Source organism: Haliaeetus albicilla, chromosome 1 (genome assembly GCF_947461875.1).
Source record: "Haliaeetus albicilla chromosome 1, bHalAlb1.1, whole genome shotgun sequence".
Taxonomy (NCBI): domain Eukaryota; kingdom Metazoa; phylum Chordata; class Aves; order Accipitriformes; family Accipitridae; genus Haliaeetus; species Haliaeetus albicilla.
The window spans coordinates 7,990,286-8,008,168 of record NC_091483.1 but is presented as its reverse complement, the minus strand read 5'-3'; the positions used below and the strand labels follow the sequence as shown (position 1 = coordinate 8,008,168).

The following is a 17,883-nucleotide window of genomic DNA, read 5'->3' as shown; positions in this document are numbered from 1 at the left end:
CTGAAAAGCGCTCCACAATGTGGAACGGCATCACTCCTGAAACCACGGGCACTTCTGTCAAATGGGTGGGCACCCAACAAGACGACGGCGTCTGAAGCCAGACGAGATGTGCTTCTGCATTACCGGACACGGAGCTCCGCAACGCCTCTCCGTTCAGCTCAGGGCTGCGTCCACCTCTCTTTTGCAGCAGCCATACGCTCCCCTTCGCTCAGGAATAAGAATTAAGTCAAGCGTGTAACAGAAGTCAGGCTTCACTTGATAGAAGTCACACGCCTGAGAAAGTTAGAGAGACAACTGGCCCTGGCCACCGACCCATCTCCACCGGTTTTCCCTCATTACAGAGTATGCATTGCTCTTTCCTTTCACCTGCAAGTTGCGCCTATTATTACTGTTTGTTTTTCAGCAGCGTTACCGGGCTCCAGATGAACCACCTATTTGCACGACACGGGAAGCTGCTCTGGAAATGCCAGCGCCACGGGAGAGCCAGAGTCTGCAGCCACCAGTCCACTTCACTGCTAAACACGCGTCTCTAATTCCTCCTTAACGATAAACCTAATCCCTGAGACTCAACAACTGAAAATGGAGGCACAAAATACCCGATTTCCATAACAAACTGACTTTTCAATGAAAAACAACCCTGCATTTGCCATTTCGAACTCCACACACTCTTCAGGCCAGCTGTGAAGCCTGGAGAGCCCTTCACCTTTTTCACATGTGAATTTTCACACTGAAAGCATCCGAGGTCTTGTAAAAAGCTGCTTGACCAGAGCAGCCCTCCTTGCTAGCAACTTTAAAATAGCTAGCTGAGTTCCCCAAGGGCTTTGCCAATAACGGAATGATGAGCTGTACGCAAGGATGGGGCCAGAAGCTTAAGAAAACAGCTCACACCCTATGCATACTACACTGTCTCTCATAGCTGTCTACATAGGTGCTCTATAGCCCAGCGAGACCACCGAGGTATACAGATCTCCAGCAGCAGCTCCTTTGAAAAGCAAACACAAAGGATAAACTGGAAATTTTAAATGCATGCTCCTGTTGAGTTACTTAAGTATAAAAAAGCATCTGAAAAAGGCTTCTTAAACACTGCATTCTTAATTCTCAAAGACCAACAAAATGAAAAGAAAAAAAAAATTCTTCTCCAATACAATCACTTGAAAAAATATGTTCATCCCCAGACTGGTAGTAAGTGTGATACACTCTGGCTCCAAAGTTATTTGTTATACGGAAATTGTAATAGAAAGCAAAGGCGTGTAAAGAAATTCCTTTCTCGCTTGCAGACACGACGGTGCGACAGCGCCCGTGATGGCCCCGAAACGGATCCCATCATCCTTCTGGTGGCTAGAGTGCTACAGCAAGTTCAAGTTTATGTACTGGTGGTAACTATGCGGAAGGCCATACTAAATAAATAAAACAGTTAGACAGACATAAAGATATATAGTGTCTGTGATAACAAGATATAAACTAACAGCGACAAAGGGCTAGTGAAAATCTCTCTGAGTGAAGGTACAGTTACTTTTTAGGCAGTATTACCTAGGCTCAGATATTAAATTCCACCACTACATGCTCATCTCCTGCTGCGCCAACAGCTGTACAACTGTCCGGTATGGTACCAGACACTGATAACTCACCATCTCAGGGAGCAGGACAAAAAAAGAAACAGAAATCCGGGGTCAAGCAAGGTCCAAAGTCAGGCAGGACAACAGGGACAGAAGAAAAGGGACCCGCACCTGCTGCCTCCAGCCCAGGGTGCCGGCACCGCCATCTCGGAGCGACGGGCTCACGGCACCGAGGGAACGGCGAGAGCCGGCGGCATCTGCAGCGAGACCTTGCAGATCAACACCTGCAGGTATCATTTAGCTCTGCCGCCACAAAGGAAAGCTGTTCCAGCAACTGGAAACGTCAGCTTTACCATGGCAGATGGCATAAACGCTGCAGAGGGACGGAGAAGGGGAAACCTCATCTGAGCACCAGCAGGAGCTGTAGGGTAACGGTGGCCCCAGGACAGAGAGGGCAGCGGGAGCTCTTCCCGAGGGATTCTTGGACCCAAGGCTGCATAAGGATGGGGCGATTCCGGTATCTGTCTTAAAACAACGTCCTCCTTTGAATCACTAATTCTGTGGTCAGCTTGATAATAGAAATACATCATAGTAAGCCTGTAGTCTTAATACTTTAATATGCTGCCAACAGAACTGGACAATCTCTTTAATCTTTTGACCACGTGTGCACAGTACAGATTTTGGTAACACGAAGCTAAGTTGTATAGACGCAGGCAAACAACTGCATTACTTGGCTGCTTTTCCCTATTCTGCAAGGGAGAGACTTACTTCATGTTGCTTTTTGTCTCCCCCCTCCCCTCCCCATCCCACCTCCCAGCCTGTTCAGGGAGGCCAAGCAAGACATTTTCCTTTTCTGCGTACTTTAAGTGCTTGGCATCCCTTTATATTGTTGCGAATGCTGAGACAAACTTCTAGGCTCCCTTCCCAAAGCGCCTGGAAGGAAACAATTGACACATACTCTCAATGCACTGGGTTTCTGAGACATTTCCTACTCACCGGGGTAACGGAGCCTTTCCCATGAGAACTATTGACTGCAAATGGTAATGCCTGATAAATTTAACGTGACACACACGCACCGCGCTATTACCCTACGGCTTTGGCGGAGGGTGGGAAGCACAGAGCAGAGTACTAAAGTCCTGGTAATCCAGGTCCCGCTCAGCCCTGATTTTCTCTTGCACACCCGACACGGGCCAATTGCCAGTCTTCTCCTGTGGCCCCTACTGCATTCACAGCCTTTTCTGGGGGCTGCTCCCATCGCCCTCGCCGCTCTCCCCCAGGAAAATAATCAGCCTCTGTGGGCACTTCGTTAAATTTTAGAACTGTTTTGGTCGACCGGAGGCACGTATTTCACAACACCAAAATCCCGTAGGTAAGATGCGCAGCAAGACCTGCAGGTCAAAGTAGCACCTTTTCTATTCTGAAGGACAGCGGTGGGTCGTGGCTTCCTTGAACTTACACCTGCTGTAGGTAAAACTTTTGAAGTTAGCTTCTCGTGCCTGAGGAGAAACTTTACTGTGCACCAAATAGAGCGCAAAATCGTTTCATCTGATTATTAATAGAGCAAGAAGTAGTCATCATCAGAGAGGTATTTTTCCCCCGGAAAAATTTTGGTTGAAACCACATCTTTTGCTTTATTAAGAGCTATTAAAGAATAGCAGCTCATGATTCAGAGTCCAGATTTAGAGTTTGGGCACAGTAGACTCCCTGAGTCAGTTTTACCGGTGAAAACCCACTCATGTATTACCAGATTTAAGTTCTGTAAAATGCAGCATTCCCCCTCCCTGCCTGCAAGAGTATCTGTTCATCTCTTCTCGCCATCCTGGCCAAGCACGGTCGTCTTGATGTCCTGGGAACGAAACTATGCGAATTTCACGCCGTGCACACCACAGCAGCTCATACGCTGACTCTGACGGCACGTGCAGAAGACAGCAGCTCCAGGCACCCTGCCCCAAGCACTACCGCCTCCGTGCAACACCACGCTATTTCTTTTCCGAATTATTCCATTTAAGGAAACGTGGGGGTTAAAGAAACGTAAACGTAGGAGGAAAAAAAGTCTACTGAAAAATAAAACCAGTAAGAAATCTGCAGGCTTGAAGTTGTCTGAGCTGGTAAAGCTTCAGCTACCTGTTAGTTCCACGTCTGTGTTTAGGTAGCCAAATGCGTGTGTTAGCACGGCCTGATGACCTCCTACCTATACAATCCCAGTCTTTCAGGCACTCGTTGCCCGTCGCCCACTGAGGTTTGCAGAAAGCTTCACAAGGCTTTCTCGGTAGGAAAAGCCAGGACCTGCATCAAAGACACCAGGTTCCTATACCTCTATCCCCGTAATTCTGCCTAGGTGTTTCTGCAGTCGCTGTGGCACAGGGCTGGAATCAAACCTGAACTGCCTGTCAGCGAGGATCCTCTTCTGTCCAAGGAAGAAAGGACAGCCGCTGTTTAGAGACCGAGGGGCAGGGTGTACGTGCAGTGCACGCACTATGCGGCTGCCCTGTCCACTGCCAAGCGAGGGGGAGCACGGCTGGGAAAAAACCAGGACAAGCTTGGCATCGTCAGCCGAGGGTCTGGTTAAATGTACGTGATGAAGAAACCTTGGGATCTGCCTCCAGGAGAAGCGTGCTGGGAGCAGGGGAATTACCCACTCTCTGTGCAATCATTTCAGCCCCAAAATTGCACGTCCCCATGCCCGTGAAGCACCAGCCATCCATATTGTTCGAAACACGAGGATCTATCTGTGCTACAACACAGGCAGCAAGCGACCAAAAACCTCTATATAGAGAGAAATTCATAGTTCAAGTGTTGTTTCCCAAACTAGTTCTGAAACCACATTTGCCTTAAAGAGCGTTATCGCTTCCTACCACATCCTTGGTAAGAAACCAGTTCCTCCCAGAAGAATCATACAGAATAGACCTGATGTGTGATGCACCTACGGAGGGTTGTAAAGCTCAGGTTTCTCATGAAGTTTGAATTGAGGTGATTCTGGGGAGCTTCATCCTGCAACAACAGTCTTTCCACAAAGCCTTTTGTATTATATATTTCAACATATACATGTAATAGATTATCAGTGACCATAGTAGTAATCCAAATGTAGGGTACTACCAGCAAACCTGTGTTACAGGGAATGCAAACTGGAATCCTAGCCTTAGCATAAGGAAAAGAAAAAAAAAAAGTTAAAAAAAAACAAAGGTAAATCAGCAGATACAATTAGATTATCTAAGTGTGATGATACCCTTTGTGCCTGAGGTCTCTGCGTTAACCTGGACACTGAGCTGAGTCTACAGCTTTCTGCAATCTTAGTGCATGACCAAGTGCAGACTTCAAGCCTGACACAGTGTAAGACTGAAATTCTTTTATCATTCTAGATATCCACAGACAAGCTGAAAGAGATTATTTATGATGCTCTCCATTTTTAAGCACTAACTCTTTCAAGGAAATGGTGACAGTGCAACGGCTTTTCCTTAGCAAAAGCAAAACTTGGTCATTTGGAGAAAGGAGCCAAAAGTTACAGGATCAAGGGATAAAGTCTGCCTGGTGCATAATATCTAAGAAGGAATCCCTTCCACATGACCAGGGTTGTTGAGACTTAGAGCCGGTCAGACTAGCCCGTGAAGAATCTCAGGCTGGCACCTTAGAAAGAAACAAGATCAAAACCTAACATTAAAAATTTATAAAGCAATGAAAACGAGCGGAGTATTAGCAGTTTTCACCTGGCCCTTGGTTTAACTTTCAGGGCTCCTTTCCGAAGAACCGAGAGAGTCGCATTAAAACCCATCAGGCTTGGACAGGCTCATGTGGTTACACCTGACATGTCTACACAGCCAACCTCTTCTGCGCAAGCTCTGGCCACTCGCACCTCCCGCACTGGGCAGCTCGGTGTACCCGGGCTCTCAGAGAAGACAGGGACAGATATTTTGGGCCACCGGAACGAAGGGCTTCGCTCAGGATGCCCCTGCCATTTAACTTTGGGGCATGGCTGACCTACAAGACCACCCAGGCAGGTAAAGTTGAGCCCTTCTCTGCCCGTTTCCATAGCCTGGCTATCAGTCTCATACCTGGACGGATTTGAAGCACAGCATACCCCCAAGGCGGGGAAGCTTTACCTATTGATGTGGCTTCTGACGCATCCCGGGAGCGTATGGCTTTCACTCTTTACCGCTAATGAGCTGCTAACGTTATGAAAACTTGCTCCCTCGCGATGCCTGACATGTAGGAATCTGCACCGACCGCAGCCCCGAAGTCACACGAGACGGGCAGGGGATGCAGCCCGCCACGTGCTTCGTCAGCAGAAGACGGCGCGGCGAGGTGTCGGCGTACCGCCAAGCGCGCGGCGAGACGGGGCACCAGCCGACGCGCCGCCGGGGATTACAGCCGGGCTAGCGCGGCTTTCCGCGGCTGCTTTTCAAACAAGCTTCGCGTTCCGTGGGAGAATCGAAGGAAATACGTGACATAAAAAGCCGACGGCCCGGAAGGACAAATAAATCACAGGGATGATCCATTTTAAAGGCGAGATACTAAAAGTAGCACTAAGCAAGTCCCAAACTAAGCCCTGCTTAGTTTCAAATCAGCTCAAGAAATAAGAACAAAAGGCCACGCCGTCACGTGCCCAGCGCCCTTAACTCTACCTGATTTTAAAGGGGTTACAGGTGGCGAACACCTCCCGGGACCGGTGCTAGCAGAGGAGCAGGCGCAGACCCTGCGTCCCGACCAATTCCACCTTCCAGCGTACGGCTGCGTCCCGGCACAGCCAGGCTGCCGCGGGATGGGGGACACAGCCTGCGCGACACCCCGCTTCGGACAGCTGTTTGCACCGGTGGAACAGAAACGACTCTCCCATTCCCTCCTACGCGGTCATCGTATTTCACCTGGAAACTTCCCGGGAGTGATCTGGAAGAGCATTAATTTCCCCCCAGATGAAAACGCAGGCCACAAAAACAACAGGCAAATGGGAACGTTTCCAACGACGCATAAGGAAGGTGTAAATTCTGGGTAGGAGAACAGACACGGAACTTCACAAGTCCTGGCAGCAAACGCGGCTGGTTCATGCGTTACAAACAAGGAACACCGCGATTTCCCCTAGCACTGTGCAAGAGCTAAGTCCTATTCCCATTCATGCATATGAACACAGACACTGAAACTCAAAAGAAAACAAAACAAAACCACAACCAATCCTCTAGACGGGCTCACCCCTCCATCCCCACAGTTTTCAGAACATCCTCGTATTCAAGTGACTGATTTTCCAGGCGAGTAAAAACTTACTGATCAGGTAAGCAGAAGAAATCACGGCTGTATGGAAAAGACCGGAGTAAAGCAGCACAAGTCTGTAACCAGGCGGCTGAAAAAAACTGTGATCGAGAAGGCCCGCAGGCGTAAGGGCCTTTAAAACAACAGTAGTATGCGATAAACTAATTCTTCCGTGGTACGTGGCAGTTGGCCAAAGAAAAGGGTCACTGTGAATCCATCAGGTGATGGGACCAAATACTTGTAAAAGGACAACCATAAGGTTGAGTAGGAGGTTCACAACCCATGAGGAGAACAGCCTGCAATGAGAGAGATGCAGTAAAGGGCAAAAAAGAAGGCAGGGGCTCCGAGAGACAAAACCCAAGCTACTATGCAGCTGACAAGACGAAATAGGAAGGGACAATAGATTAGAAACAACAGGGCTCTCCTCAATTCTGCCAGCTCTGAGAAAAGAGCCCCAAATTCATGGCTAAGATGGAAGTGTTCAAGAAAGGACCCAGCATCAGCAATGAAGATCCAGTAACTTAACTGAGCAGGGAACTTGTCCAAAGATCGTTTTACGTATTTGTATTACTGCTCTTCACATCTTCATGTGCAGTCCTTCACTAAAATCACTACAAGGGGCAGGGAACTGAGCTGCGTAGGCGAAAACAGCATGTAAATCAGAGAATTTTTTTTCCTTCTTTTATAACATCAGGCTTCTAGAACTTCAATATCTACAAAAGGTCAGTTTTATCTTTACATAAAGTGACCTCTGCAGTCTTTAAAAAGTTCCCACGTAACAACGCTATAGTTAGGCAGAAGGAAAGTCTTCCTAGCCATCTGTCTAAAGCTTGCACTTCTCAATTTTCAAACGTACGCTCGTTTGCTACCCATCAATGACCCAGACTTGAACTGCCAGATTCCTAACAAGATTCAGAGGCTGCTCCCGTGAAGCATGTTTAAAAGGTGAGTTAGCACTGTGCCCTGAAGAACGGGCACAGTTCTAAAAGACAGAGCTCGCATAAAGTCAAGAATATCTAAACAGGAAAAGAAAATGAAAAAATGAAAAAATGAAATGAGGTCTTCATGTGATTTCTTGAAGATCCTACAAGCCCTGTTTGTTTAGAAGGAGCAGACCAAGTCAGTCACCAAAAACCACACTAGGAATTGCTGGGAAAGGATCAGAATATGAAGCCCAGAAGACACACGTTGATGACAGCTATCAAGTACTGCTCTGAGATAGGAAAACATACGGAAGTTGGCAATGAATTAACGGGTGGACATTGTTTAGACAGAATAACAAACGTGTTTGGGGTATTCTCACTGAGCTTTATATAAGCCATTGCGAAACTCTTACCCCACAACCCCATAAGCTGCTTTTCTTTCTCTCTTCTTTGGAGCTGCGAGAGGTTACAGAAGCCACCAAACCTGTCCTGCTGTGATCTGATCTAATCTGGCCAGTACTGCTTGGATTCCAGGGAAAGAAAAGGAAGACTTAAAAACCCACGGCTCTGGGGAACAGGGCAGAGGAGGGGAGCCATGCTGGACTTTTGATTTAAGTTTTAGGCCAAGCTGCTCTGAAGCATGCTACCTCTGGATTTTCTGGCATCTGCCTCAAGCACTGGCCACGGTTCCTTTAAAATTATGTTCGCTTCCAAAATGCCCCAAATGACCACCCAAAATAGTCCACCTTGGCTGAAAATCTTGGCCTCGTTTTCTGTATTTCCATCTCATTAATTACCAAGGCTAACTAAATGAATACCAAGCTGTACTTGGCACTATTAAGTTCACAGATGCAGGTAGGCTTTAGACCACCCTCCAATATAAGTAAGAGCTGTGGTATAATGACTTAAGGTATCCAAGCGCTGCCCCCGTTCCAGAGAAAGAACCTCAAACCGCTTTCTGGGTACCAGAGGTTGGCTGCTGCTTTACCACTTGTGCAGAAGCAACAGCAAGGCACGTTGCTGAAATCTGCGCTCCGAACTCTGAAGCAAACGCCGTGGTCTTTTTAGAGCCTGAACTCCTAATCACCATCAATGACTGCATGGAGTAGCACATTGTCGAAAGCCTGAAGAACAACCAGCAAAGCTTGGGCACAGGTTAGCAACAAATACAAGATATAGCAAAGGCTGGGCACAGGGTAGCAACAAAAACAAGATATACAACTGCAACCTGCCGGGCAGAGATCTACCCAAACCACCATCCTGTTTCCTTGGGTTTGCAAAGTGCCAGGCAGCTCATACCAAGTCCTCAAAACTGCCCCGCTCCGTAGTACCGCATCACGAGACGGAAAAACAGCCCCGCTGCAAGCAAACCTTGATTCCAACGCTGCAGTTACAATTAAACATATAGAGGCTGCAGTGTGTTTTATGAAAGGCAGACTGCGGCTGGAGCCGGGGTTACTAGAAGGCTGAGCTGCTGCCAGCAAGGCATTGCAAAGGAATGCAAATAACATGGTGCTTGCCGGCGGGAGCCCCGTTCACACAAAGTCCTCCCAACACCTCTCCAGCAGCACAATGCTTCCCTCGAGGAAGCGCCTGAGCTTCCTTATCCCCCTTCTCAGCCTCTTTTTACTGCTAAGAAAGTTCTCCCGGCATTGTGCAAGCAGACAGGAACATCGCGCAAAGAAAAGGAAGGGACAGACCTTCGCAAAGGCTGAGACGATGACCGAACTAGTGTACGGACTGCACTTATCCTAGCAAGCTACAGAAACAACCCCAGGAAGCTACAGAAACAACCCCAGGAAGCTATAGAAACAACCCTAGCATCAGTTTCCAGATTAAGCCCAGCTCCACTAGTTCTGGGCACGCAGAGAGGGAAGGATGCTCCTAAGTTCCCTAGCTACACAAAGGCTGTGACTGTTTGATGCGGCCAAGCTTGAAGGAACCCAACGCCGACACGGGGTCGGGTATCTTCCACTTTCTGCCTCAATATCTTTCCCTGTTTGCCAAGTGGGTTCTGTCGTTTACCTTCGCTACTTCTCTATGCCTTGATTTATGGCATGGAGCACGCCTCCTGAAGACCCGTCAATTCAGTGAACGGGCAAAACCCACAACAGAGTTTGCTACATACAGCCAAACAGAGCAAACGCTGGCATTGTACATTTTACAGCTGCGACTGGGCCTCCCCAATATATTCTGTGTTACCTTTTAATTTTAAATATCCCAGAAAAATTCAGGAAGAGTAATCAGCACACCTGGGGCACACATCTGAAGACTGAGCACAGACTGTATCGGTTCTTCAACATCCATCCTGAACTGTCATATCCAGTATTATTGTACCTTAGAAGAAAACTCTTGGGCAGAGGAAGGTATATTCGGCGGGTGGGAGAAGACAGTCAAACAAGCCTGGACTTGAATCCTAACTGAAATGACCCAGGAGAGGACCAAACCATCACGCAACCAGCAGGCGCACAGCTACACCAGCCTGCACGCGTGCTGATGCTGAGCAGTGCCTACAGAAACTGAAGGATGAAAGAAGAGAGGGCTTCAAAAGTGACCTTTGTAGAGTCGTTATCATGAGCACACAGAGACAAGAGAAGCCCATGCCCCTGGACTGGACTACTGCGCACTGTCCAAGCGCCTGCTCTCTTTTGGTAAGGACCAGCAGCTTCAGGATGGCTCCAGTAACTGAAAACATTCACTCAGAGAAGTTGTTCCCATCAAAGGCTGTAAGGTGCCAGGTGAGGGCCATCTTTCTAATTAGCATGGCCCTCAGCAAAATTAGTTTCACTGCCAGGTCAGAGAGCTGATGATTGTTTCTAAACCCATCAGAGGTGGAAAGAAGCCAGTCACTGTCAAAATGGTATGGAAACACCTTCCTTCACTGCCATGTACCTTACGCTCATAGCATGTGTCGGTGCAAAACTTATTATCGCTTAAAAGAAAACACAACCTTTCCTTTGCAACAGGCAAACCACATCATATATTGACTCAGCTGTTCTTACAACATCTTCTCGACTTCTCCTGCGTGCACAGCCAACTTATCACTACCTTACGTAAAATCAGTTTATCACCATCTGAACTCGGATTGCAGTTTTTCTCACAGAGCCTGAAGTAGGCGGGCATCAACACCTTCTCACACAAACCCAGCAACTTTAAAGCTCATGCTGATTTCTGACAACAGATGAAAGACATCGGCAATGACCAGAACCATATCCCGTGCAATGACGGGGAACACAGACGCCTGCTGGAAATTGCCAATAGTAAGCACACTCATAGATTTACTAGCATCGAGCTAACAAATGACTGAAAAGTGGTATTATCTTAATGACAAAATTTTCTGAATAAACCACTTCGTGAGGGATTCATATTTCACAGACCTCACAGCATCTGTACTACTGACTTAATTAACACACACACACAGAAAAACCGCTCCCAACTCTTCCATAGGGATTTACCATATTACCAAAAAGTCTGCAGGGAAGTCACAGCACTAGATCTTTTCATTTATGACAAGCCAGTTAACAGCACATTTCAGTACCCTGCAAAGCACTGTGGAGAATTAAAGCTGGAGGGAAGCTCATCTGCAGTCTTTCATCCAGATACTTCAAAGTTGAGAAGATTCAAACCACCCTTTTCACTAGCTGTGCGGGGCAGCGTTTAGGTCCCGGTCTGTGCCTGCCATTCCCAAGCTGTGCCAGCTGCCGTACACAAAGAGAGCAAGAAGGCAGTGCCGGAGTCCTCATTGTTTTGCTTTTTTTGCACGAGCAAAGCCTGACTCAGTTTTACCAAAGCAAAATACAGCCTGGTCTATCTCTGCGTATAAATTAAAGGTAGCACAGAATATTAATGAAGTACATTCTGTGCTGAGATTTTATCTGATTAATTTGTTAACCATATTTATTTCAGAAGCCATTAAAAACTCTAACTGATATGAAACAGGTCTTCTGGTTATTTCTGAAAATGGAGGTCTGCCTACAGTCACTGATCAAAAAACTGAAGGTGGGGATGAGAGAAGAAAAAGAAAACAAAGTAAATGGGTAAATACAGCTCATTTCTCCCACCTTCTGCCTGCTGTTAATAAAGGTAAAGATTTTCACAGTTATCTTTGCCCTTTCAACCTCTCTCCTCATTGATCGAACCATCAAGTAATAATCTTAGGCTTATGGCATCACAAGGCTTTCTACCAGCAAAGTGCAATGACACAACAGGGTCGAGAATAGAAAGCAAGGAGGAGGAAAGTGTGGGGAGCAATCAGCTGAAATGGAAAAAGTAGTTATGGAAAGTTGTTATAAAATCCCTGGTTTAGGCTCTCTATATAGTAAATCCCGTAACGATAACAGGATCCATGAAAAAGTTCCCACTGTAGCAGCATCTTTTCCTGAGTTCACTCCTACAACAGCGGTATCTAAGCAATACTCCCGAGACCTTTACTTTGCAAAGCATTTGAAACGTGGGACAAAACCCCTGACACGAGTGCTGGTCCCCGTCTCCTCACAGACGCAGCCGGAGCGCTCCTCCGGTCTTCCAGCAACAGAGTTGTCAGCCTGGAAATCAAGGATCCTCCGCCCCACCACGAAGTCGGGGCGGCAGCAAGCCCACGGGAAGTTACGCTTAAAGAGCCAAGAATACCTTATCTCAAAGGATAAGGTGGAGCTTTACTTTTCCCCTCTTGCAAAATTGGCTATTAAGTAATCTGTTTATGTCACACATACCAGCACTCCTAACAGTGGCATTACAGCAATATGTCATTACCTTCAAGGAAAGGAACGTGCAGTGCTCTAAATGAATGGGAATGGTTTTCTCGCACAGGAGGTTCAGCTTAGGGCAGTGCCTCTTCCTGATTTCCCCCCAAGAAAGCCTACATTTGTGCACTTGCTTTCCTTCCACACTCTGAACCGGACCCAGGATCCCTCGTCTCGCCCAAGTCACATTTCTGGGCACTTATGCGCAACAACAGTGACAGCCAGCAAAGCAGCTCCTCATAACTAACATGGACGGAATTAATCAATTGAGCCCTCTCACTGATAAAGACAGTAGGGGGTGAGCTGGAATGGAATAATTTTCAAATGTCAACAGCTGGTATCACTAATAAAATAGCAACGCGTTCCAGTGTAGGACCATCGGACCGAGGTGCCATCTTAGAGAAGCATTAAACAGTCTCTGGAACCAGGCCAAAGGGACATACTTTTGTCAGGTATGTGTGGTTTCTATTAACATTACATTTACTCAGCAAGGGCATGACCGACAATTGCCCCAAGCTGAAAATGTCTCAACATCCGACTGACCAGAAATGCCTGGTTTTCCCCCTCCTTAAAAAGTAAAGTCCTTCCTTCTCCCCCACACCACTACATAATCAAATTAGTGAGTGAGATGGTAATTCAGAGCTACTATCTCCATCTCACAGACATAATATGAGGTCATCAGCTACCGATAAAATGACATCAGGCTGTTTCTCTCTTCTTGCAAAGAACATGCAAAAGAGGGATGCTCAAAAATGACAATTTTAAAATTCTGTCTTCATCTCTTTGAAATCAAACCCACTCACAAGCAACAAAAGCAGCCTGCTTTCTAAGCACCTTATAAAGTTTTGCGGTAGGGTTTTCCCGTCCTCTCCTGCAAACTCCTGCAGCGGGGGAATCCCCAAGTCCCACTGCCCTAACTCTACACTATCAGCTGTCTTCTGATAAATGTTACAATTCCCCTTTCCCTAGCAGAGGGGAAAGAAAATGGTCTCTCCTCTCTGCCCAGGGCTTTTTTCTTTTCCTACAAATTTAGTGAAATTAAGAGTAGCTTTAAAGAGCCTTCCCAAGAAATTTGATCAATATTGACTGCTAGGTGCAAAAAATTATTCCAAGAGGAATGGAGAGAAGAGGCAAGAGAGGCAAACAACTTCATATGTATGTTGTTTCCTCACTAAAGTAGGCTAAAAATAAAAATTATCAGAAAAATACACCCGGAGGTAACAATTCTGCTTGCTGTTACCTTCTTCTACAGGGGATGCAAGTACTGTAAGCCTTTTAGAAAAGCAAGTTATAACCATACCATGAAAGTGGCTGGAGTAATGGAGAGCACTTCAGAGCTAACACCTTCAGGTCTCCAGACGAACACTCTCCTCCTTGAAACCACTCCACTTGCAGTGCAGAAATCTAGCAGCAAGACTTAAAAGCATCTACACCAAGGGTCAGCCAAAGGTCTTCAACCTGACATTTTAGCCCTTCCATTGGATCTCAAACTGAAAGAGCGTAGATTTAGATTGGATATAAGGAAGACATTCTTGACCGTGAGGGTGGGGAGGCACAGAGGTTGCCCCGAGAAGTTGTGGATGCCCCATCCCTGGCAGCGTTCGAGGTCAGCTTGGATGGGGCTTTGAGCAACCTGGTCTAGTGGAAGACGTCCCTGCCCATAGCAGGGGAGATGGACTAGACAGTCTTTGAAAGGTCCCTTCCAGCCCAAACCATTCTGTGAGCCTACAGTTCACTCTATACACGCAGACTATGACTGTACACAGGGTGCATGTGTGCATAATAGATACACACATACATTAAATGTACTTATATACAGGGTGCCCGTATGTGTAGAGAGTTAGACGTAGCTGAGGAGATGCACAGAATCATAGAGTCATTTAGGTTGGAAATCTTCCCCTCTAAGGCAAATACGATCTCTTCCAAGTGCCAAAGCCTTTAATGATTACTCGCGCTGTGCCAACGCCCCAAATTTGCCAGGTACGCCGTGAATTCAAGGCTGTCCCACTCGTGAAGAGCGGAGCGGGTGGCTGAGCAGCGACTCACCGCCCGAATTGTACACGCACCATACGTGCACGGTGACGCTGACAGACGCTCCCGCGTCAGCGCCGGCCCCGCCACAGGCGGCAGCTCCTTTTGTGATTTAGCTAGGTCATTCGCAGAAGCCCGGCAAGAATCAAGGCGCTGCCTTTAGCACGAACAAGGGAATGAGCTGGTTACACAGCTCCAAGTCTCTCCGGAGGCTCAGACAAGCAGCTACAGTTCTCAGAGGCCTGTCGTCTGCTATCAGAAATACTCGTTTCACCTCTTCTTCTCCTTACCCTTGCAAGATGAACTGCAACCGGTCTGTTCGCCCAACTAAATCAAATGAGGCTATCTACATTGAAACAGGGAGATAAACACACCACACGTACAAATATTACTTAATAGCGTTCACCACAACCTTTTTCACAGCACCTGCAGCCAGTGAAAAGGATGCTCCCGCACTGCTCTTCACAAACAACAATTTGTATTATATTCCTGGAGTGTCACGCGTGGGCAAGACACACCACAACAGCATGTGGCAACATTTAAGATACTAAAATGTAAGAGATGTTCTCCCTCTCTCTCCTCTGAAATGTTTCTGCTGTGCCAAAGTGTCAATTATTCTACAAGTAAAAGGCCAATACAAAACGCCTGTCATTCTGACCCTGCAGACGGCAAATGGCCTAATTAAACCCAACGCGATGATTTATAGCTACTGAGCACAGATTACTTCATACAAGAGAGGAGAAAAACACAGGCTTTCTCATGGAAATGTCTGGTTTGATTTGCTGTAAGTGTTCTAATTTATCTTTTTGGAGATTATTTTCTTTCATACTGCTTGATCCTTTACAGTCTGTTACCGGTGACAATGACATGGCTGTAATGCTGCACCTTTCAAAACATTTTAAACCAAAAGGCCACAGGCATTTGTTTGCAAATAGAGAAATTAGAATAAAATTACATACCTAAGTCAAGAGGGGAAGGATAGCACCGCGAGGTGAAATGCTGGCCTCCTTTCCCTTCTAGGTAGGGTACATACCCTATCGTCCTTGCCTCCTTCTCCCCCACTAGTTTATCAAGTACACAGTCAACTGATCCTCATAAAACAAGAAAAAGAGAATTTCCTGCAAATAATTCATTCCTATCAGACTAATAACTGTCCACAACCCTGAACTAAACTCCTTTAAATTCCTTTTACTTTTGGGATTTCACAACATTTTTAGTTAGAGAGAAAACTAAAGCACTTGGAGTCTACTCTTTTCCTAAAAAGTGAGGAAACTGTTTGCTCTGTTAAAAAGTTCCTTTTCAAGGGAAAAACCTTCTCTCTACGCCTCCTAAGGCATAACGTCCACTTGCCGCCTTATGTCCACCCCCTCGGTACAAATTCTGCTGGTTTTTCCAGTTTGCTTCTCCATCTGCAACACCTGCCACTGTATTCCAGCCCTTCCAGGTGCAGTGGTGATATGCAAACGTTGCCAAAACTACATTCATAGAGGAAAGAAAACCAAATAGCTCCAATATTTCACAGCCGCTATACAAGACACAGCAAAGACGATTTTGTGGGAAGTGGAAATGTGTGCAAGCAGCATATAACAAAACATTCCCTGCTGAACTGAAAAAAGAGGGTTTCTTTAAAAAGTCAGTTTCACCCCCGATCAAGCTTACCGGTGTTTCAGTCAATTTTAGGATTAATTACTCAACAAAACAAAGGCACCTTTTTTCTCTGCTATCCGACTGTGCCGATTTTACATACGAATACAAACTGTGAAGGCACCCTTTCTCCCCAGCAGCCCAAGATTTCTTACCTTCCACTTCTTCTTCATCACATACATGTTTAAGGAAGGAAGCCCCTCTATCCAGTACTGCCTCGTCCTCCATCCTATAGTAATAGAAAAGAAAAAAGGAATGCTCAGACTTCTCCTGGAGCGAGCTATTTGAACCAGCCCAGGTCCTGGGCAGGTTAACTTGCAAGCTGTTGTTCATGTTCCCGTGGGCACTTCTGCTCTCCTTCCAGTGCCTGCTGTTCCTTCATAGAGCTCCTTTCAAATGGCGTTTGGTTTAAGCTGGCCTCACGTAGCTCGAATTCTAACCTTGAGAGGACATCAGTGGTGACAAGTGTGAGAAAGGTAATCCCAGCTAGAAGTCTGTGGGGTTTTTTCCTGTTTCTTGTTTCTTTTTTTTTTTTTCCTCCTCCTTTTTCCTTTTTTTCTAAAAAGGACGTCTAGACACACAGGCAAGTTTGGGACTGTCTACACAATAGCCAAGAGTTTGTGGAATTCCAGTTTCCCTTTAAAGTTCTAAAAGACCTCGGCTGCAGAACCACGTACGCAGGCAAGCACGCATACTACACGCAGACATCGACACGCGCTCGAATGCACAGTGGGAGACCAGCCTTCAGGCAGCCTCTTAATACCAGCAAAGCACACTTGTCTGTTGGGAGGCAAGCTTTGTGTCACATGTTGGCCTTACAGAAATCTGACATACGAGGATTATCCCGAGACTGAGCTACAGTAAGTCAGACCATCACGGCAGTCACTTATGTGTGTCACCCATTCATTCATCCATGTGGGGATGGGTTTTAGTGGTTGCCTTCTCTCCCTTCCTGCTTTCTCTCCACCTCTTATCTGCTTCTCTGTATAGAAGAGACTCCTAATTCTACGCCCCTGCCACAAAATTCCCCGAAGCGCTGCCCAGAACTCCGGCTGCTGTATTTCACCCACAAAGTAAGACCCTGCACGCTTTCCAGGGGTTCACCTGCAAATTCGCTTTTGACAGGTAAATACAAAAATGATAAGAAAACAAAGAAAAAAAATCTAGCTATATTAAAGAATCTCCTTTCATATTGCTTGGAGGCTAAGCACACATTTGCTGCCCTGTGGAAGTTTTCTATCTTAATACAACTGGAGACTGAGCTGGTAACCTGTTTTCCTACCAATGGCAAGAAAGAGGCATATGTGGGTAATGATTGAAAACCAACACCTTTTCTTTATATTCCCTAGATGGAATAGGGACAAACTCGGTACAGAAAGAGACAAAGCCTTCACAACTTCTTCACATCCCTATCGTTTCCACTTGTGATCCCGCAAGATCCTCCAAGTGCAGTAGCAGCAAGTTTTTGAAGGGCACATTCAAACTCAGGGGAGTACAAAAAGTGAACGGATGAATACCAAGAAATCAGAACGAGTGAGGGTATCTACCTTGCATGTCGACGCCTACCTGAACAAAACAAACAAATTCAGCCACAAAAGAAAGTACCAGAGCCCTCATTTTCTGGCTGCTGTGCTCCTACTTTCATTCTCCCACCTTTGCCAAGTTTTCCTCCACCTCGAGCACCTTTACTAGCACACACGCTGCTGGCCTCATCCTTGGCTCTTAGTCCACCGCTCAGCTCCCATGACC

The 17,883-nt window shown here is 46.5% G+C and overlaps 1 protein-coding gene across 14 annotated transcripts in view; it reads right to left on the bottom strand.

Annotated features, from left to right (window-relative positions):
- SLC4A4 (solute carrier family 4 member 4) overlaps positions 1 to 17,883 on the bottom strand; it is a 235,429-nt gene that overhangs the window by 145,876 nt on the left and 71,670 nt on the right. For 4 of the 14 annotated variants that reach the window (XM_069778238.1, XM_069778197.1, XM_069778216.1 and 1 more), the window contains exon 2: positions 16,290 to 16,363. In XM_069778238.1, coding sequence (XP_069634339.1) covers positions 16,290 to 16,362 — 73 coding nt within the window. In that variant the 5' untranslated portion in view covers position 16,363. Of the gene's footprint in view, positions 1 to 16,289; positions 16,743 to 17,883 lie in introns of those variants that run through there. The other 10 variants (XM_069778184.1, XM_069778175.1, XM_069778207.1 and 7 more) reach the window with 5 other exon arrangements.